At 43.4% G+C, this 22,820-nt stretch overlaps 3 protein-coding genes across 3 annotated transcripts in view; all 3 read right to left on the bottom strand.

Moving 5' to 3' along the window:
• Positions 1-10,122, bottom strand: part of SDAD1 (SDA1 domain containing 1) — a 30,854-nt gene extending 20,732 nt beyond the window's left edge. Inside the window, exons 1-6 of the mRNA XM_054030766.1 lie at positions 9,995-10,122; positions 7,374-7,478; positions 6,589-6,687; positions 5,955-6,065; positions 3,542-3,613; positions 3,339-3,439 (exon numbers count right to left, since the gene is read on the bottom strand). Of these exons, the coding sequence (XP_053886741.1) occupies positions 3,339-3,439; positions 3,542-3,613; positions 5,955-6,065; positions 6,589-6,687; positions 7,374-7,478; positions 9,995-10,084 (578 nt within the window). The 5' untranslated portion in view covers positions 10,085-10,122. The remainder of the gene's footprint in view (positions 1-3,338; positions 3,440-3,541; positions 3,614-5,954; positions 6,066-6,588; positions 6,688-7,373; positions 7,479-9,994) is intronic.
• A 960-nt stretch (positions 10,123-11,082) lies between these two features.
• LOC128838636 (C-X-C motif chemokine 10-like) lies at positions 11,083-14,117 on the bottom strand. Its single transcript, XM_054030994.1, has 4 exons — positions 13,984-14,117; positions 13,015-13,141; positions 12,289-12,378; positions 11,083-11,547 (listed from the first exon to the last, which is right to left on the bottom strand). Exons 1-4 carry the CDS (start codon positions 14,042-14,044, stop codon positions 11,523-11,525), a joined length of 303 nt encoding a protein of 100 aa, XP_053886969.1. The 5' UTR covers positions 14,045-14,117; the 3' UTR covers positions 11,083-11,522.
• Positions 14,118-18,893: 4,776 nt separating this feature from the next.
• On the bottom strand, positions 18,894-22,820 carry LOC128838287 (C-X-C motif chemokine 10-like). The gene is made up of 4 exons (XM_054030346.1): positions 22,690-22,820; positions 21,792-21,918; positions 20,675-20,764; positions 18,894-19,899 (listed from the first exon to the last, which is right to left on the bottom strand). Exons 1-4 carry the CDS (start codon positions 22,748-22,750, stop codon positions 19,860-19,862), a joined length of 318 nt encoding a protein of 105 aa, XP_053886321.1. The 5' UTR covers positions 22,751-22,820; the 3' UTR covers positions 18,894-19,859.

Below are 22,820 nucleotides of genomic sequence, written 5' to 3' on the forward strand. Positions count from 1 at the left end.
GTTTGATGATTTTGCAGAACAAGACATCATGGTAGATGTAATGCAAAGTAGATTCACTGGAAAGAAATCCCACAATACTAGCTGCTTTCATCATACCATCAGTGATTTCAAACGCAAACCAAGAGCTGATGTTTCTCCATGCCATTTGTTGTCATTTTTCCTACACAAAAATCATCAGGTCGAGATAGATAAAGCATATATGCTTCTGGGTAAGTTCACACTTGAGAAGAACACACAATTTCATTTTGACAACAAAGATGAACCAATAAAAGTAATAGCAGGCCCCACAGTAAAAGTTACTTCAAGTGATAAGAAATTGCCTGTTAAAATAAAGGCAGAGAGATTTGGCTTTCATTACAAAAGCTACAGAAAGGTTTGAAACAATCTGTAAAAGAGGTTTATAAATATTGTAGGTCCTGAACTGAATTTGAGCTGAGTCTCGAATACCTATAAAGCAACTTAGCAATACTGCAAAAGCCCTGTCCTTAAAAGGGGAAGGTAGGATACAGGTAATCTCATCATACCATTCCCTCCAATGGCACATGGCCCATCTGCAACTGCTGGTAGGAAATATCCCAAATTCCTGGAGATGGGGCACTACATGGCCCTCTCTGAGTTACTACCTAGAATTCTTTCCCAGGTATCTGGCTGGTGGGTCTTGCCCACATGCTCAGGGTCTAACTGATCACCATGTGGGGCATCGGGAAGGAATTTTCTCCCAGGTCAGATTGGCAAAGACCCTGGATGTTTTTCCCCTTCCTCTGAAGCATTGGGCACTGGTCACTTGCTGGGTTGAACTGGAGTAAATGGTGGATTCTCTATAACTTGAAGACTTCGGTAATTCAGCCAGAGGTCGTGGGCCTATTACAGGAGTGGATGGGTGAGGTTCTGTGGCCCATGTCAGACTAGATGATCATGATGGTCCGTTCTGGCCTTAAAGCTGATGCGTGTATAAGTAAGATGGTCATCTATATATTCCAAATATTCCCGCTGTTTACTCTATTGCAATATTTCTTTCCCCTCCATTGTACCAGAGGCATTATTACACTGCTGTTCTAGAACTGGCAAACCCATTGCGGCAGTGCATGACTTATCTGCCTGCCTGTCCAACGGATTCATGGCATATCCAAGATCAACACGTGAACAAAGCTCCTGAAGCCCAAACATGTTCTGCCAACTCGCCTAATGCCCCAGTTGTTATCTCTCCTTTCTATAGAAGCCAGTCCTGCTGCACAGTCGGGCTGAACTCCTGCTGAAGTCCCTAGGAACGCTGCCTGGAATAAAGAACGAAGGGCTGTGCAAACCACCCCTGCAGAATATTGGGGAGATCCCAAAGAGGCAGAAAATGCTTAAAGGGAGCAGTATTTCTTATCTGTACCGTTCATTTCCATGGCAGGACCAAGAGGTTAAAGGGGGGGGTACAAGTTAGGTGACAACTCCCCCCCCCCCCCCCCCCCCCCACGAGACACACTTAGGGATAATTAGAACTTAAAACAATAAACAAATGAAGATCCACCCTTGCTATTCCTCACGGTGAAACATCTGCCGAGAGCAGCAGCACCAGAACTCAGGCAGCAGTGGAATCAATAAACATCTGTGCGACTCCATTAATACTCGAAGTTCTGTTCTTCTTCTAATACATTGCCATCTTGGAGCTTACCCAGCCCCCTGCTTATTCAAAACAGCGCTTGCTTTTACTTCAGAAAACCAACTCACTCCTAAAAACGTGAATTCACCAAGCAGGTAGCATCAATGTACAGGCTTCTTTTCTAATACTAGCCATGCAAATCCTATTTCTTCTCTTGAAGTACACCTACACTTGCAGCAGCGTGTAGAAAACAGCCAGGGCCCACCCAGCTAGCACGGATGTAAATAGCAGTGTCACTGGGGAGGCACCGCTTAGGCAAGTAGAGTACAAAACATGCCAGAAACTTCGGGAAATACCCTACACATCTCTCAACACACCCAAGCGGTGCCTCCCAGGTCTACACTGATATTTTTAGCAGTGTAGTGTCCCGCTACCTCCTCACTGCCAGCAGCCTTTCCCCACTGCATGGACCTACATGCACTATACACACTGCCGCAAGTGTACACAAGGGCTTGGACATCAGCCACAGCTGGACTTCACGACTTACTATACAGCAGAACGATATTCAAGATTTAATGCATCAATAGAGAGGCTCAAGAAAGCATGTATATGTACAAGTATACTTGTTTATTGTTCTTCAAAGGAAAACGTCTAAGATTCTTCCTGTGCACCTTCTCCTGCAAAGTCTCTTGGTCATTTCTGCCCTTCTAGATTGTGTTCTACAAAACACAGTACAACCACACTACAAATGGATTGCCCCAGGGTGCACCGATTTAAAATCAAAGCAATTTTAATCACAGATTTTAATGACTGAGATCAGCAAGCAGAAAACCTCGATTTAAATCATCAATTTTAAACCTGTTTTGCATTTGTACTTTTTAGTTATTTTCCGAAAGAATGATGGATTCTTATTGGTTGGGAACCATTAAAACATGTTGATTTGCAACAAAAATATAGCCTTTACACCACACTTGATGCTTCTTTTTTCTAACCAGGAAGCTGCACTACACCTCTATACACATTTATTTAAGCAATTATATGCACAAAAATAGCATTTTAAAATGTTTTTCATTCGTTAAAGCCATCTTGAACATGCTGGATACAAAAGGAAAAAAGTTGATCAGAAAGTTTATCAAAACATGTTTTGCATTTAAAACTAACTGACTTATTAAACTAAAAAAGTATTACCTTTACTTAGTGAACTGAATTGATTGCCACCATGTCTTTCAAGATTTTAGAACTAGTAGATCTCATCTTCTCCCACTTCATTTTTATTCATAGATTGGAAGAGGAAAACAAGCTTTTCTGCTTTTTCAACTCCCAATTTGTTTCTTAACTTTGAATAAAGTAGTCATTGACCTGAACTAGCTGAATACAATGAAAAGAAGAAAATAGTCTCTCAGTACCTGCAATAGAGGCTACTGCTGTCAAAAGCTGGGTTAGCTCAACAAACTCTGGTTCCAGGTGCTTAGCCAGTGACTTCCACCAGTGCAGTGGTCTGACTTTCTTTAAAATTAGGCAGCAAAGATGTACTTCTTAATATTATTTTTTTGTGTTTAATTTAAATGATTGTAATAGATTACAGTACATTTAGGCCTTAAAGGTTGTCAAATTCCAATACGTTTATTTTTAAAAATAAACCTTCATTTAATTTAAATAAAAAAGTCTATATTTTTTTAAATCATCGATTTTTATCCATCCTGGGTTGCCCCAGAATAATCAAGAACCAATTCCGTGCAATCAAACTCACCAAATATTCCTTCTATATAGTTCAATCATAACATCCAGAGATATCTTGGCTGCAGTAGGATTGCTGTCTCTTAACATAGTATACATGAAATTTTGCAGTGTCTTAAGAAGAAGAAGAAATTGGGAAAACGATGAGCGAGTTTGAAAAAGTTTTCATAATAAAAAGCATTCATTCAAAGTAAACCTGGAAGCCAGCATACTTACTGTATTCACTTTATTGTTCTTGTGTTTAGCATTTATATTCTTGATGTCTGTCACAATGTGAGTATATAAAGTCTGTAAACAAACAGTGACATGTATAGTAAAGTGAAGTATTTACACGCGGCAGCCGACAAAGTTCATTTCCTAAAGCCCATTCGTACTATCATGCAAGGAGAGCGCCAGTCACTATGGCAGACATGTTTTTTTCCAAAGCCACAGTTGGGAGAGGAAAAAAAAGTAATTGGCCCCAATCCTGTGCGACTTTAAAGAACAATAGCTATGCTGCACTAATCCCCCGTGGGGACACTCCTATTCTGCACTGAGTGACTTTTTGCACTTTAGCTTAATCCACTTCCAAAGTGAAATAACGGTTTGATGAACAGTGAGCGGGTGACAAGTTGGGTTATAAATTTACAGTGCACCAGCCTGCCACACACTATCACTGCAGACCCTGCTACCACACCCTACAAGTTCCAGAGCGCACTTTTATCTAGTCCTGTTTCAAAGCAGAGCAGGTCAATGTGCACTAGGGAACTTTTCGTGTGTGGTAGCAGGGACCACACAGACAGCACACTAATGCAATGTAGATTTACACCCTAGCTTGCTGCATACTATTCGTCTTGACAAACCCTAAGTTAAACCACAAAAGGAGAAAAAGAGCGTTCACATGGGGAGTTAATGTGGAATAACTATTCTGCACGAAGCAACCGAGAGTCCTGTGGCACCTTTAAGACTAAGGGTACATCTACACTACAGGGGGGAGTTGATTTAAGATACGCAAATTCAGCTACGTGAATAGCGTAGCTGAATTCGACGTATCGCAGCCGACTTACCCCGCTGTGAGGACGGCGGCAAAATCGACTTCTGCCGCTTTCTGTCAACGACGCTTACTCCCACCTCCGCTGGTGGAGTAAGAGCGCCGATTCGGGGATCGATTGTCGCGTCCCAACGGGACGCGATAAATCGATCCCCGAGAGGTCAATTTCTACCCGCCGATTCAGGCGGGTAGTGTAGACCGAGCCTAACAGATGTAGTGGAGCATAAGCTTTCGTGGGTGAATACCCATTTCGTCTGACGAAAGCTTATGCTCCACTACATCTGTTAGTCTTAAAGGTGCCACAGGACTCTCTGTTGCTTTTTTACAGATCCAGACTAACATAGCTACCCCTCTGATACTATTCTGCACAATTTCCTTATGTAGACAAGACCATAGTCTTTGCAGAATGGGGATCATAGAGAACTGAACAACAACATCAAATATAGCTGTAATAAAAACAATTCTTGTATTGCTGAAATTTCTTTTACAAATTCAGCTAAGTTTTGACTGGAATCAAACTTACGACAGTCAGTCAGTCAATTCCATTTTCAGTTAGTGATAAATCTTTCTGCAACCAGGAAGGCATTTAAATATGTTTATGGCCAGCAGCGCTTTTCATTTACAAGTTTCCCTAAAGAACTCAGGAGTTCCTGTTTGGGTACTGTACCTACAACAGAAAAGTCCTCAGTGAATAGGAGTGTCTATCCCATAACTTTAGGAATAAACTCCTGAATTCTATTCCAGAAATTCTAACTTATGCCTAGACAATTATCCAGTGTCTCCAAGAGAGATCAGATATGCTGATTTTTAAATCAATGTAATTATGTTTATTCCTAGTACACCTATGACGCGCTTTAGCCCACGCTCACCACTTTTATATGGTGATGTTATAGTTTGTACAAAGTACGCCTTGTGAGCTCTCATTTGAAAACTCAGTCTGCTGAATATTATGTTCCTGGTGAAAATGTGTGCAACAACACTGCATGTAAAATGATGATTGTTCCTGAAACATGTTGTAGTTCTGGGTAACGTCCACAAACCAATTTCTCAGAGACAAAGACACCCTAGCATGCCAGCAAAGTGCTAATGAGTCATTACCAGCTTAATCGGACATTCTCCAGAAGAGGGAAGGGGGGCGGCAGGAGAGATGGGGAGTTGCAATCAAGAAATTTACAATTCACCCGAAGGACAGTTTGGCGCTCACATATACAATGGAACTGCCTGTCCGTATGATCCAGCAAGGATTTTTCCAGCACAAAGGGCTAGAGTGTAAGAAGGGGGGGGGGGGGGGGAAGAGGGGAAATGTCCCTAGCCACCTCTCTGCTCACGAGAGCAACGACTCGCAGAGAACTGAACAAAGTGTCCATCTCCAGAATATTTGGTCACAATCACTTCAAGCTGCTAAAAGCCCAAATACGCTAAAATCTTCGCTAGTGGAACCAACAGAACTACAATCAGGTTATATATTCAACTACTGGGAAGAGCAAACAGGCTGTCTGGTGCTGCTGAATTACTTGTGCTTCCTTCTCATAAGAGAGGGAAAAACATCGACAAGAGGCTCACCAAGGACATAAAACCAATTCTTATTTTGCAGCTTACTTTTCGCAGAAGTTTATCATGGCAGCGCAGGAGTTCAAAGAAGAGTTCCAGCAAACTTGTAGGGTTTATGAGATTCTTGTTTCTTAATAAGATCAGAGCTTTGCAAAATGTCTGCAACAAAGAAGCAGTGACCAGAATCACAATTTGAAAATGACTGAGACAAGAGCATTTATTATTCATCTACCAAAATAAATAAATAAAAGTCAGGCCCAAATCCTGCTCAGACTTTTACACATGCTTAATTTTACACACAACAAGTAGTTCCAGAGAAGTCAACAAGACATTAAGTTGTGTACATTAAGACAGTACATTAAGCACATGTATTAGTCTTTGAAGGATCTGGGAAAAGATGTGCTACTGGAGCCCCGAGTTGCTAACTTTGTGATGGTCCTCTAAACCAGAGTACCACTTCTCTACCAACAGGACCACTCTGGCCTTGATTTTTGGATACCCAATTTGAGGCATCTTGAAGGAGTCCGATATTCAGAAAGCTGGGCACTGAAAAACTGAGGCACACAAAATTAAGTCACTTAGGACAATGTAAGCCCCTGCTTATACTGTAAAATAAAATTCTGTACAGAATCCTCCTAAAGACCTTATCAATAAACATCAGTGCTTTAAATGTCAGACTTACCATTCGAAGATCTGCATCCAAAACGGTGTGGTTGTAAGAAAGCAGTTCTTTCAGCTGTTGTGGAAAATCAACAAGATGTTCTGGATAGCAGTGCCCAACCTGTTTAAAAAAGTAATCTTTACTGAAGTCGCTATAATAAACTCTAACAGTGTAACAATGGTATATTTCCCTGAGAGTATCTGATATATAAAAAAAATACCCTTAAAAAAATATACATTAAATGACGACTAACTTTTTCAAATTTTGTTGATGTGCAGTATATCTTTGAATGCTGAAGTTTCTATCATTAACTACCTACATAAAAGCTCACTTCTTTATTAAAGGATTAAGAGTGCTGTAAAATCTGTATGTTCGATGCATTTAAAGGTGATCTGCAACACCCATTCCAAAAATAAGATAATTATGAGTAACAAGTTCCATTTGGCATCACTATGATGTTCCAGAATCATTCTGAAACAACACACCTATTACAAATTTTGCTGAAGCAATGTAGTCTGTCAAATGGTATTTAACTGGGTTATTGTTTGTTTTTTAAACAAACAGTTCAGTTTTTAAAATGTTTTACTTTTACCATTTTATACTGTAATCCACAGAAAGCAACACTGGAGAATGGAAATTAAAAAAAATATATTATTAAAAATCTTTTCGTCTGTTATTTATCACCTGCTCCTAGCTATATGGAGCATCTGTATATAGCTTACAATTATTTCATTGGGGGGAAAGGTTTTGCAGGCCATCTTTAATAGTTCTATGTGTTTGTTTTTCCTAGAATTACAGAATTTTACCTGTGCCAAGAAGATCACCAATTCAGCCAGCTCCTTACTGGGCTTATCGGGCTGGAGTTTGAAAATCTCCACATTGGACTGGTAGTGACGATACTGCTGGAGAAACTGACACACAAATATGGCATTTCACTCTTAGTTGTCATTACTGGATAAGATAGCTTCTCAATATCAAGAGATCCAAGGCCCCCATTCTGCTCCACCTGAAAACTGCAGCAAAACTCTCAGTGACTTCAGTGGTACAGGATCAGGCCCTTAGAAACCCATTCATGTCAGACAATCCCCTCGAAACGGCACTCTTTTTAGTGTATGCGCAACGTGCCTCAGGCGGCACGTGACCAGGATTAATCATCGACAACGGTCTGCTGGTTTGATCATTAGCTTCCCCAGCTTGGGTAGGGTACTGAAGGGGAGTGCGACCAACGCTGCTCCATGCCCCCTGAAATGCCACTGAGTCCCTTTAAATATATAATTACATTTTCCCTGCGACATTCAAGCCAAGCAGCTTTTGGTGATACATCTCAAGTGTCTCAGTGATGTGACTAACAGTTAATCCACTTGAGATGGGAGTACGTCTCTTATTAGGGTGAGATATTAATATTTACAATGGGGCACAGAGGAACCAATCAAAGTTAGGTTCCCGTTGTGCTAGAAACTGCACGGACCCCCAGGCCCTGACCTTGCAAAGATTTGATGCACTGTGAGCAGTCAAGCACATGCTTAAGTCTTTGCAGGACTGGGGAGCAGCCGAGCACAGTCCCCGTCCAGAAAAGCATGCATCAGAAGCCGATAAAGCACAAATAGCTGCGGTGCAGGTATAATGCATGCACATTGCCTACAGGCAGGAGGGAGACGGGTGTTGCATAATGCCACTTTAAACTATCATCGCTGTGTGGAGAACTCCTGAGGTTTAAAATTCTGGTTTCAAATCAACCTCTAACCACAGGGGAGATGGGACAGCGAGGAAGGTATCCAGACCTATTGACCATGTGTACATTGGGAGAATGGCTGTGTTTAACATCAAGGATCAAACAGAACAGTTCCCGCACCCCAAAGCTAATGGTCAACATGACTGTTCCATTGGCATAGACTCTATCTTTGACCATGCATATGCCAACGGGCTAACCGTCTTTAACACCGATCTGTGTGAAATGAACGAGAGAGTAGAAATATATTTACAGTTTCTCTTCTTTGTGCATCTGACAACACTTAGAGCTTATCTACCACTTAAGTCGATGTAACTTATGTCACTCAGGGGTGTGAAAAAGCCACACCCCTGAGCGACACAAATGACATCGACCTAAGTGCTGTCCACACCAGCGCTAAGTCGGCACGAGACGCTCTCCTGACGACAACACGGCTTTCGTCTCTTGTGGAGGTAGAGTAATTATGCTGATGGGAGGGCGCTCTCCTATCAGCGTAGAGCATCTTCACCCAACAAGCCGATGTAGCAGGATAGTGTAGATTCACCCTAAGCATCTTGTCAGTTTTGATGTCTCCCCTATCGTCGGTCAGTTTCAGATGTCTGGGTGGGACTTTCAGTAGCCAGAGGGGAGTTTTTATTGTAAAAAGAAATAGGCAATTGTAGGACTACAAGAACTGGTAAGGGGATTCAGGACTGGCATAAAGTTACTTCTAGCTTTTTTAAGAACCTAAATGATGGCAAGTTGGCAGTTTAAGGGCTCGCCAATGCTTGTACCACAACTCTGAATAAGGTGCAATAGCTGTTCCTTAATACTTCCATGAGTACACAAGCCCTAAGGCAATTTTTAAAGTCTCTCTTAGGCACTGATCTACACACAAAAGTTGTACCACATTAACTATACCAGTACAGACTTCGCAGTATGGATGCAGTTATACTAGTACAGCAGTGCTTCATAATAGCATAGCTAGTCCCCTACAGGAAAACAAATAAATCACACCAGCATAAGGCACCTTTATACCAGTACAATTCTATCAGTAAAAGTATCACCCCTAACTAAAATAGTTAAATTGCTGGCAAAAAAAGGTGTCTAGCCAGAGCTAAGGCCCAGGTTCAGTTTGATGCTTTAGCACATGCCTAATCTGAAGCATGTAAAGTCACATTGAGTTCAAGGAGTCCAGCTCCATGTGAGAAAATGAATGAGGAGGCGTGTTGCCTTATATGCCACCATCTCTGGTGAAGGCAGCTATATCTTAACGGGGGAAAGGGGCGTTTTTACATCAAAACATCTAACTCCAGGCAGCGCAGACAAGACACCTCCATGTAGCCAGCCGAGCTGAGAAGCTCAGTGCCTCGTCACCACTAGGATTTCATTCCCATCATCGTCCAACTAGTTATCGCCAGGTACACACGCCCTTTGAGAGCAAGGCCATAGAGCCCTTTGGGGGCAGGGGGATTGCGCTGTGGAAGTGACACTGAATGGGGGTGACTCTGGTTACTTTCCCCAGACCTGAAGAGGAGCTCTGTGAAGCTCGCCAGCCGGTCGGCACCTTCCACCAGCAGAAGCTGGTCCATTAAGAGATATTAACTCCCCCGCCTTGTCCCTCTCTGGCACCCGCAGGGCACAACACGCGGTGTCACTGCCCTCCGGGCCCCCCAAGGGAAAGAGGGTTTCCCGGCGGCGGGGGTCCCGCTCTCTCACCTCCTCGGTATAAGCCGGCGGGTCCCGCTTGATCAGGTTCTGCAGCTGGGGCAGGTTACTGGGCAGCTTGTTGTTGTTGCGGCCAGACATGGCTGCTGGAGCCGGGGCGCTACCGCCTACGAGTCGCTCTGCCCCTCCCGGAACAACCACGTGGGCGACCACTGGGCGCTGCCATCTTGGCTTCCAAAGCCAAGGGAGCCGCAGAGGGACAAACTTGTTACAAAAGCGACCGCACGTGCGTTGTTCGGAGTCTGGCCTGCTGGGAGCTGCCTGCGCCCCCTACAGGCAGAGAGCGCAGGGGCCCAGGAGGGTGCTGGGCAGCAAGGCCAGCACTAGAGATGGGGCTCCTTGGGGCAAGCACAGTGATAGGGGCCGAATGCTTCATTAAAGTGTCCCCGCTTAATAGGAATTTGTTGTATTAGGGAAAGAGCTGTCCCTGGCCAGCGGAGGGGGAATTCCAGCTGGGACCGGCAGGCCCAGTTCCCCTAAGGTGTTGGACACCTAGTTCCCGCTGAAATCAGTAGGAATTAGGTACCTAAATACTCTGGAGGATCGGGGCCCCTGTGCTGCTCTTCTGGGACCAGCTCCTTTCTGTTACCGACCAGGGACGCACGTCTCAGCCCCGTTGTGCTGCACACCAAGGCCAAGAGCCGCAGTGTAAACGGGAATCAGGCCCAGAGCCTCTTTAGGGAGGTGCCCTCCAGTGTGGCACTAGCTTTCCGGCCCCGCTTTGCCAAAGACCAAATGTGTCGACCTTCAGGTGAAGCTGCAATGCTTATCTATTCTTCCAGGGTTTTCTTTGGGGTGACAGGGAAAGGTAAGTAGATGAGTGGGGATGGGGTGCAGTTCTGGTGTTAGAGGTGTAGGAGGAGGACTTGAGAAAGTGCAATTGGTTGGATATTGTTTTACAAACATTGAGCTTTCTTTACGTGTATTTTTATCAATTAATATGGTAGGATAATAGCATTAATTCTCTGATGGAGTTAGTCAACTGTAAATATATCTAGCACTATGAATGAAATTTCAGCTGATGAATGATTACATTGTACAAACTCCAAAGCAACTGTTACAGTTTTCAGTGTCTTTTATTCACTTTAATTGGTTTATCTTTAAAAGAGGAAGTCTAACACAAGGAATGTTGTGAATATTATATTAGCCATTTGTTATATTTCAGATGCATTTAATCTATATACGTTTATACATCAGTTAAACACAGAGTGTGGTTAGCTTTAGATTATAAGCCTTCTTCAATTTTATTTATAAAGCCTACAGACAAATGTTTCACGTACCCTAGAACAACAATCATATGTGATATTATATAAATTAATATTAATTACATTAATTTCAAACCTGATAGAAAAAATAACTTGGAATTCTTAGTATGTGTTACCTGAGAATATTATTTTTTTTCTCGTAGTTATGATTATAATAATATAATAACCTGTCCGTGTGGCTCAAAGAGGGAGCCTATAGCACTGAAATCCTAAAATCTCATTACTCTGTTGAAGTGATCTTTAGCTCTTCTCCTTTACCGGTGAGTGCTTTGTGAAGACCTGTCAAAATAAAACACAGTGGGAACTTTATCCTTTCATTAGAATTTTTCTTTCAGGATTTTACATACAGAAGGGCTTGATTTTCGTCTCACACTAGCTTTACGCTGTGCCACTCCATTGGACTTACTCCTGATTTACACCAGTTTAAGTCACATCAGAACCAGGGCCATCGAGTACTTGGTAGAACAGCAGGTTAAATTTAAAGGACCAGATTCTACCACTGTTAAGCTGATTGGCACCTTACGCTGCGAATAGTCCCTTTGCTTTGAGGGTAAATGTGGCACAATCTGGTCCTAAAGGATTCTGTGATTTCTCGGTAGACATCATGAATGGCCATTCTTCCCAGCTTTTGAAGCCCACACATGAGTGAAGAGCCCCAAAATTCAGCACAAGTGAGTGTAGTACTGAGTCTGAGACACACAGGCTGTTTAAACAAACTTGTTTTTCCCTTTGAAACAATGCAATGCATTTGACTTGCTCTTCTGCATGAAGCAGGGGCTATTGCTGCAATGGCGGGGTTCTGTATACCCCAGATACCTTATACTGTGTCCCAAGAAATCTGCCATTTTCTGGGGTTGCAATGCAGGTTTCTGAGGACGCTGTGAGCAGTGGTTCAGGCACAGGCCGTGAGACTGCAGTGACCATCAATTGAGCACAAAGTTGGATCTCACTGATGTATAAGACTGAAGTGAGTTCTTAAGCCCATGAGAGTTTTTCCCTGCAGACAGATGGGAAACCTACCTTTTCTTGATGAGGGTTGTCATCATCTTCTGTACCAGTTTGGAATTAGGGTTCAAGCATCTTTGCACACCAGTGGCCTTCATTGTTGCACTGAAATGAACAAAGCAAAATAGAATTAATTTCCATGGAATGGAAAGGTCACCATTGTCTTTGTTTTCTGGGATCAGGGTCTGAATAGCAGGAGTCTGGCCCTCAGTAGCTGAGTAATACGCTACATTGTCCCATGAGCTGGGAGCAAATATAAAATCAAAAGAACTCAAATCAGCTAAAGCATTAGAAGGGTCTACCTGATGTATTTCTATGCACCTAGGAAGTGGGATCTAGGTTCTCATCTAGTCTCAGGGCCTGATTCCCTACAACCTGTGTGGTCGTTGGCCCCTGTGCAAGGGAGTGCAAAATGCTCCTATTCATATTTGGTAGCATTGTGCCCCCGCTGTGCACAGGTGTCAATGACTAAACAAGGCACCGAGCCCTGGAGAATCCCACCCTCCAGGCTAGTCCTCAGTTGGTGTATTTCCATGGAGGTCTATGAAGCTGTGTTGAACACACCAGCTGATGATCTGGGCCTTAGTCTCTACCCTCATTGCACTTTGCTTTGCTTGTAATACGGAGATGGACATCAGAACCTGGGGTTACGTTAAATGGGGGGAAATCCCCATATTTCCTGCAATTGCGACAAGCAGCCCCACGGAGTGGTGACAGCTGTGTGGTTAAGTCATTACTCACATGATCTCAACATGGTCACAGGAAGAGCTCTTGGGAATCACTTCTATTTTTCTTAAGGCTTTTGGCTGAACTAAATCAGAACCTTTGTCTACGCAGCTGCAACGTCCTTTTCCATAGGTCGGCTGCCCTAAAAGAAATGGGCCCAGAAGAGAGAGAGATTAAAAGGATATTAGATACCTGAGATGACTTCAATCAAATATATTTAAGTCGGAAGAGGAGAGGTTGAAAACACTCCATTTCATCCTCACGGCTGCAGAGTAATTTGTCCTGCAGTGTTTCCATGTGCATATTTACATTAGAACGATGTCACAAAACGTGCTACACACTTTTTCCTTGATCTCGTTAGTTTGTTTACACTAGGCCCTTCTGAACCTCTTCCTTTGAGAGCTGAGAATTTCTTTTGTGTTATCAGTCTTGTTTTGAAGTCAGAGGGCCTGATTCTGCTCTCACACGAGTCAATGGAAAACAGGATTGCCCCGGTGTAAAAGTGATGGGAGTGAATGAGCACTTGGAACTAAAATCATTTTTGCTCACAAAGGCTCTGATCCAACACCCATTGAAATCAGTGGGAAGTTCCCATTGACTTCACTGTGCTTTGGATCAGGCCCAAACTGTCTTCCTCTGCTGATTAAAACAAGACAGAATTTGATAGATTGAGGCTGATTTCACACCCTTACAAACTAGGGGACAGCTGGGCAGAAATCCAAGCCTGCCGAAAACCGTCACATTCATTTCCCTGCTAAATACAAGCTGATCAGTCCGAGTCCTGTGTGGACAACACACACCTTCTAGACACAAGTAGAGCGGACAGATGTTTGCGAGCGGCAGTAGAACACAAACCCTGAACTCAGATCACTTTTTTCCAACAAAAGTAATTTCTAAGCATTTATTCTACACAGCTTTCCAGTGACTCACACCTCTGGCTTTCTCACTGTATTACTCGTCTTTTGTGATATTGCTGCCACTTACCTTGAATTTCAGCTGCAATCAGGAGCAATGAACAAAGGACGACAGCCCAGGTTCCCTTCATGGTGATGAGAGTGAAGGTTCTTCTGTATTATTATTATTATTCTTGGATGTCTGGGAGAGGTTGAGGAGTGTCTAAGAGAAAGTGTTTCCCAGTGTACATTTATATTCTAACCTTTTCCCTCCTTGATGCTGATTGGTCTTGATTATTGCCAAGACAACTAAAATAACCAGAGATTATTCAATCTGTGCAGGAAAGTCCCAACAGGTGACAGAATTGTTTTGCTTTGCCAACTGTTCCCTTTTAATTGAAATTCCTGATTTCTCATAAGGACTCAAACTAGGTTTCACTTTCAATGAGTCTTAGGAAGTGATCAATGCACGCCTCTCTGTGTGCAGGGAGAGGAGCTGCCTTTTTGCTCTCCTAGGCAAAAATAACACAGGGGTAATTCTTGAAGTGAAAGCCTCAAATAAATATTGTGTGGGGTGAGGAGTCGGGGGAATGGAGTCAAATTATCTCAGCTCCTGTCCCTCCTTTAAGGGTGCCCTGTTTTTTTCATATCTCTTAGGAATCTTGCTCGGAAACATGAACCAAAGTTTTCACTACAACTTCCATGCAAGTGTGAAGGACATACTAATAGGAAAAAAGTGCAGTATGTCTGTTAATATTTAAAAGCCCCCAAAACTGAGTCAACTCACATTTAGGATTAAGGGACTGGAGTTGAGATAATTTAACTCTGTTTTCTCTGTCCCACCCCTGAAATATTTTGGGCGGCTTTAACTTTAAGAAATCCCCATGGGTTAGTTTCTCTTTTGAGATTACCCAGACAGCTCCCTGCACACATCCAATGTGCGGGCTGTTAATTTCCTAAGAGTGACGGGAAGTGAAACCTACTTACTGTTCTGAAGAGAAAACAGGCATTTAAATGAAAAGGGAACAGCCGGCAAAGACAAACAAATTCCACCGGACTATTGGCTTTTGTGACTTCTCCACCTAGACTGTATACTCTCTACTTAGTTTAATTTACAAGGCAATATTTTCAGTGATACTGCACAAGGAGTCAGAGTGGTAGCCGTGTTAGTCTGTATCAGCAAAAACAACGAAGAGTTCTCGTGGCACCTTAGAGACTAACAAATTTATTTGGGCATCCGCTTTTGTGGGCTAAATCCCACTTCATCAGATGCATGGAGTGGAAAATACAGTAGCAGGTATATATACGCAGTACATGAAAAGATGGGAGTTGCCTTACCAAGTGGGGGGGTCAGTGCTGACGAGACAATTCAATTAAAAGTAGAATACCAAGGGAGGAAAAATCACTTTTATAGTGGTAATGAGGGTGGCCCACGTCTAACAGTTGACAAGAAGGTGTGAGTAACAGTAGGGGGAAATTAGTATGGGGAAATTTAGTTTTTGTAATGACCCATCCAGGGCTTATTCAGGCCTAATTTGTTGGTGTCCAGTTTCAAATTAATTCCAGTTCTGCAGTTTCTCGTTAGAGTCTGTTTTTGAATTTTTTTTGTTGAAGAATTGCCACTTTTAAATCTGTTATTGAGTGACCAGAGAGATTGAAGTGTTCTCCTACTGGTTTTTGAATGTTATAATTCCTGATGTCAGATTTGTGTCCATTTATTCTTTTGTGTAGAGACTGTCCGGTTTGGCCAATGTACATGGCAGAGGGGCATTGCTGGCACATGATGGCATATGTCACATTGGTAGATGTGCAGGTGAACGAGCCCCTGATGCTGTGGCTGATGTGGTTGGGTCCTATGATGGTGTCCCTTGAATAGATATGCGGACAGACATGGCACTGGGGTTTGTTGCAGGGTTTGGTTCCTGGGTTAGTGTTTTTGTTGTGTGGTGTGAAGTTGCTGGTGAGTATTTGCTTCAGGTTGGGGGGATGTCTGTAAGCAAGGACTGGCCTGTCTCCCAAGATCTGTGAGAGTGAGGGATCGTCCTTCAGGATAGGTTGTAGATCCTTGATGATGCACTGGAGAGGTTTTAGTTGTGGGCTGCTGGTACATTTCAGCAGGATCAACTCTAAAGGCTGTTCTGGAAGCATTCTTCTATCAGCCTAGCTGCATCTACACGGAGGGTTAGGTCAGCATAGCCACATCACTCAGGTGTGTGAAAAATCCACACCCCTGAGCAATGTAGCCATGCCAACCTAAATTTTAAGTGTAGACCAGATCCTAGTCTGACTTGTATCACGCAGGCCATAGAACTTCCCCAAAATAATTCCTTTTGGGCTAGAACAATGAGTCCTTGTGGCACCTTAGAGACTAACAAATTTATTTGGGCATAAGCTTTCGTGGACTAAAACCCACTTCATCAGATGCATGGAGGGGAAAATACAGGAGCAGGTGTAAATACATGAAAGGCTGGGGTTGCTTTACCAAGTGTGAGGTCAGTCTAACGAGATAATTCACTTAACAGCAGGATACCAAGGGAGGAAATATAACTTTTGAGGTTGTAAGGGAGTGGCCCATTACAGACAGTTGACAAGAAGGTGTGAGTAACAGTAGGGGGAAATTAGTAGGGGGAAATTAGTTTTTGTAATGACCCATCAGAGCCTTATTCAGGCCTAATTTGATGGTATCTAGTTTGCAAATTAATTCCAGTTCTGCAGTTTCTCGTTAGAGTCTGTTTTTGAAGTTTTTTTGTTGAAGAATTGCCACTTTTAGGTGTGTTATTGAGTGACCAGAGAGATTGAAATGTTCTCCTACTGGTTTTTGAATGTTATGATTCCTGATGTCAGATTTGTGTCCATTTATTCTTTTGTGTAGAGACTGTCCGGTTTGGCCAATGTACATGGCAGAGGGGCATTGCTGGCACATGATGGCATATATCACATCACATTGGTAGAGGTGCAGGTGAACAAGCCCCTGATGGTGTGATTGTTGTGGTTAGGTCCTAGGATGATGTCCCTTGAATAGATACATGGACCTAATTGGCACCAGGGTTTGTGGCAGGGTTTGGTTCCTGAGCTGGTGTTTTTGTTGTGTGGTGTGTAGTTGCTGGTGAGTATTTGCTTCAGGTTGGGGGGATGTCTGTAAGCGAGGATTGGCCTGTCTCCCAAGGTCTGTGAGAGTGACGGATTGTCCTTCAGGATAGATTGTAGATCCTTGATGATGCGCTGGAGAGGTTTTAGTTGGGGGCTGTTGGTACATTTCAGCAGGATCAACTCCAAAGGCTGTTCTGGAATATCTGTGCACAAATAAAATGACCACCCTCTTTTCAAATCTTTTGTTGCTCTGCGCATACTTCTAACACTTCCTGTGACAGGTGCCAGTGGAGAATGCAAGCTGAAGTTAATAAAACCACATCTACGCTCCACAATGACACAAGAGAGGCTGGTTGGCCTTGCAACATCTCAATAGAGCATGAGCTGGCCCAGACTGTGGACCTTCAGGAACCAGTTCAAATCTTTGCAACCAAGAAGACATGGAAAGCACCACTTTGATTATTCAAACAGATAAAAATGCCAGTGTTTACTATGCAGACAAGAAAAGTTACATTTGCTGTTCAGGCATTTGAAAGTTAAGTAAATTTGTTAGTCTCTAAGGTGCCACAAGTACTCCTGTTCTTTTTGCGGATACAGACTAACATGGCTGCTACTCTGAAACCCGAAAGTTAAGTGTTACTTAAAATTTTTGAACAAGACATTTTAAGTTGTTAGTTCTCCTTTATTATTGTAGGTAGCAGAGCAGTACCATGAGAGGAGTAGAACAGGAAGAAGGCAGAATTGGGACCTTTCAAAGTTTTGACCCAAGTGAGGGGCCATGGGAGCGTCACTTGAGCTCCCCGCCTCAGATGCCAAAATGTTGTGGGCCAGCCCTGAAGAGCGTACACACTTCAATGGGACTTTTGTCGGGGAAAATGCCCAGTTTTGGTGAGAAAACCTTCCACTCCTAGGAGAGACTTTTGTCTTTTCCCCTCCATTTATTGTCGACAAAGAGCCAGTGGAGACACTGCTGATTCTTTTGTCCACAGAACTGGCTTCCGCCAGTATCGCACATGCCTGCCCTGATTGCTCTGCTCAGCGTTTTGATCTCTGCTGCCCTGCAGGCATGCGCCCCTCCCCTTTCAAAGCTCCGGGAAGTATCTGTGTGCTGCTGAGGGTGCTGGGTAGCAAGGCCAGCACTAGAGATGGGGCTCCTTGGGGCAAGCACAGTGATAGGTGTCGAATGCTTCATTAAAGTGTCCCCGGTTAATAGGAATTTGTTGTATTAGGGAAAGAGCTGTCCCTGGCCAGCAGAGGGGGGATTCCAGCTGGGACCGGAAGGCCCAGTTCCCCTAAGGTGTTGGACACCTAGTTCCTGCTGAAATCAGTAGGAATTAGGTACCTAAATACTCTGGAGGATCGGGGCCCCTGTGCTGCTCTTCTGGGACCAGCTCCTTTCTGTCACAGACCAGCGATGCACGTCTCAGCCCCTTCGCGCTGCCACACCAAGGCAAAGAGCCGCAATGTAAATGGGAATCAGGCCCAGAGCCTCTTCAGGGAGGTGCCCTCCAGTGTGGCACTAGCTTTCCCGCCCCGCTTTGCCGAAGACCAAATGTGTCGACTTGACCTTCAGTTGACGCTGCAATGCTTATCTATTCTTCCAGGGTTTTCCTTGGGGTGACAGGGAAAGGTAAGTAGATGAGTGGGGATGGGGGGCAGTTTTGGTGTTAGAGGTGTAGGAGGAAGACTTGAGAAAGTGCAATTGGTTGGATATTGGTTCATTGTAGTGTGAATGAATGTACGCAAACATCAAGCTTTCTATATGTGTATTTTTATCAAATTAATATGGTAGGATATTAGCATTAATTCTCTGATGGAGTTAGTCAACTATAAATATATCTAGCACTATGAATGACATTTCAGGTGATGAATGATTACATAGTACAAATTCCAAGGCAGCTGTTACAGTTTTCAGTATCTTTTATTCACTTAATTGGTTTATCTTTAAAAAAGAAATCGAACACAAGGAATGTTTGTGAATATTATATTACAGTCATTTGTTATATTACATTTCCTAATGATCAGATGCATTTAATCTATGTAATAAATGTTTATACATCAGTTAAACCCAGAGTGTGGTTAGTTTTAGATTACAATCCTTCTTCAATTTTATTTATAAAGCCTACGGACAAATGTTTCACATACCCTAGAACAACAATCATATGTGATATTATATAAATTAACATGGAACATGTATATCTAAGAATTACATTAATTTCTAACCTGCTAGAAAAAATAACTTGGAATTCTTAAAAAGCAACAGAGGGTCCTGTGGCACCTTTGAGACTAACAGAAGTATTGGGAGCATAAGCTGTACTTGCATCTGAAGAAGTGAGGTTCTTACCCACGAAAGCTTATGCACCCAGTACTTCTGTTAGTCTCAAAGGTGCCACAGGACCCTCTGTTGCTTTTTACAGATTCAGACTAACACGGCTACCCCTCTGATACTTGGAATTCTTAGGATGTGTTACCTGAGAATATTTTTATCTCCGAGTTATGATTATAATAATATAATAACCCATCCATGTGGCTCAAAGAAATATTTGCTAATTAGATAAGCAGAAGCAATCTTACCACTTATAGCCACCAGGAGGCCCCAAAGACAAACTGGGCCTTTAGTGTCACTGGTTTACCAGTAGGATTATGAGGTTACAGATGCCTCACTACATGTCCTGCCGTGACAGGCTGATGTTCCATCACAGTGTTGAGATGATGTCACAACCCAGATGTTACCTTCATGGATGCAACGATTTTGTGTTGGGAACAACTTGCCTCAGCTGCAGCATTTGTATTTTAAAAGCTGTAGAGCCAAGTGGAGAAAACAGACAAGTTCATTGCTCTCTGGAGAGGGAGACTGAAGCGCTGTTGAAGTGACCTTTAGCTCTTCTCCTTTACCGGTGAGTGCTTTGTTGAAGACCTGTCAAAATAAAACACAGTGGGAACTTTATCCTTTCATTAGAATGTTTCTTTCGGGATTTCACATACAGAAGGGCTTGATTTTCCTCTCACACTAGCTTTACGCTGTGCCACTCCATTGGACTTACTCCTGATTTACACCAGTTTAAGTCACATCAGAACCAGGGCCATCGAGTACTTAGTAGAACAGTAGGTTAAATTCAAAGGACCAGATTCTGCCACTGTTAAGCTGATTGGCACCCTACTCTGTGAATAGTCCCTTTGCTTTCTATAGGATTACTTGTGGAGTAAGGTGTTTCTCAGTGAGGGTAAATGTGGCACAATCTGGTCCTAAAGGAATCTGTGATTTCTCAATAGACATCATGGATGGCATTTCCCAGCTCTTGAAGCCCACCCATGGATAAAGAGCCCCAAAATTCAGCACAAGTGAGTGTAGTACTGAGTCTGAGACACACAGGCTGTTTAAACCAACTTGTTTTTCCCTTTGAAACAATGCAGTTCATTTGACCTGCTCTTTTGCGTGAAGCAGGGGGGGCTATTACTGCAAGGGGGGTTATGTATATCCCAGATACCTTATACTGTGTCCCAAAAAATATGCTATTTTCTGGAGTTGCAATGCAGGTTTCTGAGGACGCTGTGAGCAGTGGGGCAGGCACAGGCTGTGAGACTGCAGTGACCATCAATTAGGCCCGAAGTTGGATCTCACTTATGTATGAGACTGAAGTGAGCTCTTAAGCCCATGAGAGTTTTTCCCTGCAGATGGATGGGAAACCTACCTTTTGTTGATGAGGGCTGTCATCATCTTCTGTAGCCATTTGGAATTAGGGTTCAAGCATCTTTGCTCTCCAGTGGGCTTCATTGTCGCACTGAAATGACCAAGGCAAAACAGATAGGGTGACCATATGTCCCGATTTTATAGGGACAGTCCTGATTTTTGCAGCTTTTTCTTGCATAGACACCTATTACCCTCCATCCCCGTCCTGATTTTTCACACTTGCTGTCTGGTCACCCCAGAAACAGAATTAATTTCCATAGAATGGAAAGGTCACCATTGTCTTTGTTATCTGGGATCAGGGTCTGAATAGCAGGAGTCTGGCCCTCGGTGAGCTGAGTAATACGCTACATTGTCCCATGAGCTGGGAGCGAATATAAAATCCAAAAACCTCAAATCAGCTAAAGCATTAGGAGGATCTACCTAATGTATTTCTATGCACCCAGCAAGTGGGGATCTAGGTTCCCATCTAGCCTCAGAGCCTGATTCATTACAACCTGTGTAGTCATTGGCCCCTGTGCCAAGGGAGTGCAAAATGCTCCTCTTCAGATCTGGTGTCGATGTCTAAACAAGGCACCAAGCCCTGAGAATCCAACCCTCCAGACTAGTGCTCAGTTGGTGTATTTCCATGGAGGTCTATGGCCTTGGCTACACTGGCAATTCACAGCGCTGCACTTGCTGCGCTCAGGGGTGTGAAAAAACACCCCCCTGGAGCGCAGCGAGTGCAGCGCTATAAAGCACCAGTGTAATCAGCGCCTGCAGTGCTGCACGCTCGCTCGCAGCACTGCAAGCTATTCCCCTCGGAGAGGTGGAGTACTTGCAGCGCTGTGAGAGAGATCTCGCAGCGCTGGCGGCGCGACTACACTCGAGCTTCACAGCGCTGCCGCGGCAGCGCTGTGAATCCGCAAGTGTAGCCAAGGCCTATGAAGCTGTGTTGATCACACCAGTGAATGATCTGGGCCTTCGTCTCTAGCCTCATTGCACTTCGCTTTGCTTGTAATACGGAGATGGACATCAGAACCTGGGGTTACGTTAAAGGGGGGGAAATCCCCATATTTCCTGCTATTGCGAGAAGCAGCCCCACTGAGTGGTGACAGCTGAATGGTTAAGTCATTACTCACATGATCTCAATATGGTCACAGGAAGAGCTCTTGGGAATCACTTCTATTTTTCCTAAGTCTTTTTGCTGAATGAAATTAGAACCTTTCCCTGTGCAGCTGCAACGTCCTTGTCCCGAGGTCAGCTGCCCTAATAGAAATGGGCCCAGAAGAGAGAGAGATTAGAACGATATTAGATACCTGTGATGTCTTCAATAAAATATATTTAAGTTGGAAGAGGAGTGGTTGAAAACACTCCATTTCATCCTCAGGGCTGCAGAGTAATTTGTCCTGCAATGTTTCCATGTGCATATTTACGTTAGGACAATGTCACAAAAAACGCTACACTCTTTTGCCTTCATCTCATTAATTTTGAAGTCAGAGGGCCTGATTCTGCTCTCACACGAGTCAATGGAAAACAGGATCGCCCCGGTGTAAAAGTGATGGGAGTGAATGAGCAGTTGGAACTAAAATCATTGTTACTCCCAAAGGCTCTGATCCAACACCCATTGAAATCAGTGGGAAAGTTCCCACTGACTTCACTGTGCTTTGGATCAGGCCCAAACTGTCTTCCTCTGCTGATTAAAACAAGACAGAATTTGATAGACTGAGGCTGATTTCACAGCCTTACGAACTAGGGGACAGTCTGGGCAGAAATCCAAGCCTGCCGAAAACTGTCATATTCATTTCCCTGCTACATACAAGCTGATCAGTCCGAGTCCTGTGTGGACAACACACACCTTCTAAACAAGCAGAGCGGACAGATGTTTGCGAGCGGCAGTAGAACACAAACCCTGAACTCAGATCACATTTTTCCAACAAAAGTAATTTCTAAGCATTTATTCTATACAGCTTTCCAGTGACTCACACCTCTGGCTCCCTCACTGTATTACTCGTCTTTTGTGATATTGCTGCCACTTACCTTGAATTTCAGCTGCAATCAGGAGCAATGAACAAAGGACGACAGCCCAGGTTCCCTTCATGGTGATGAGAGTGAAGGTTCTTCTGTATTATTATTATTATTATTGGATGTCTGGGAGAGATTGAGGAGTG

This window comes from Malaclemys terrapin, chromosome 5, assembly GCF_027887155.1.
Source record: "Malaclemys terrapin pileata isolate rMalTer1 chromosome 5, rMalTer1.hap1, whole genome shotgun sequence".
NCBI classification, from domain to species: Eukaryota; Metazoa; Chordata; order Testudines; family Emydidae; genus Malaclemys; species Malaclemys terrapin.

What these genes read in the sequence shown, in the direction of transcription:
- LOC128838636 (XM_054030994.1), bottom strand. Translation starts at nt 14,044, where the DNA reads ATGAAGGGAACCTGGGCTGTCGTCCTTTGTTCATTGCTCCTGATTGCA. An exon ending in GATTGCAGCTGAAATTCAAG is followed by an intron (nt 13,142 to 13,983) that starts GTAAGTGGCAGC and finishes CATTTCTTTTAG; the next exon opens with GGCAGCCGACCTATGGAAAA. An exon ending in ACAACCCTCATCAAGAAAAG is followed by an intron (nt 11,548 to 12,288) that starts GTAGGTTTCCCA and finishes TTATTTTGACAG; the next exon opens with GTCTTCACAAAGCACTCACC.
- LOC128838287 (XM_054030346.1), bottom strand. Translation starts at nt 22,750, where the DNA reads ATGAAGGGAACCTGGGCTGTCGTCCTTTGTTCATTGCTCCTGATTGCA. An exon ending in GATTGCAGCTGAAATTCAAG is followed by an intron (nt 21,919 to 22,689) that starts GTAAGTGGCAGC and finishes CATTTCTATTAG; the next exon opens with GGCAGCTGACCTCGGGACAA. An exon ending in TGTGACCATATTGAGATCAT is followed by an intron (nt 20,765 to 21,791) that starts GTGAGTAATGAC and finishes TGGTCATTTCAG; the next exon opens with TGCGACAATGAAGCCCACTG.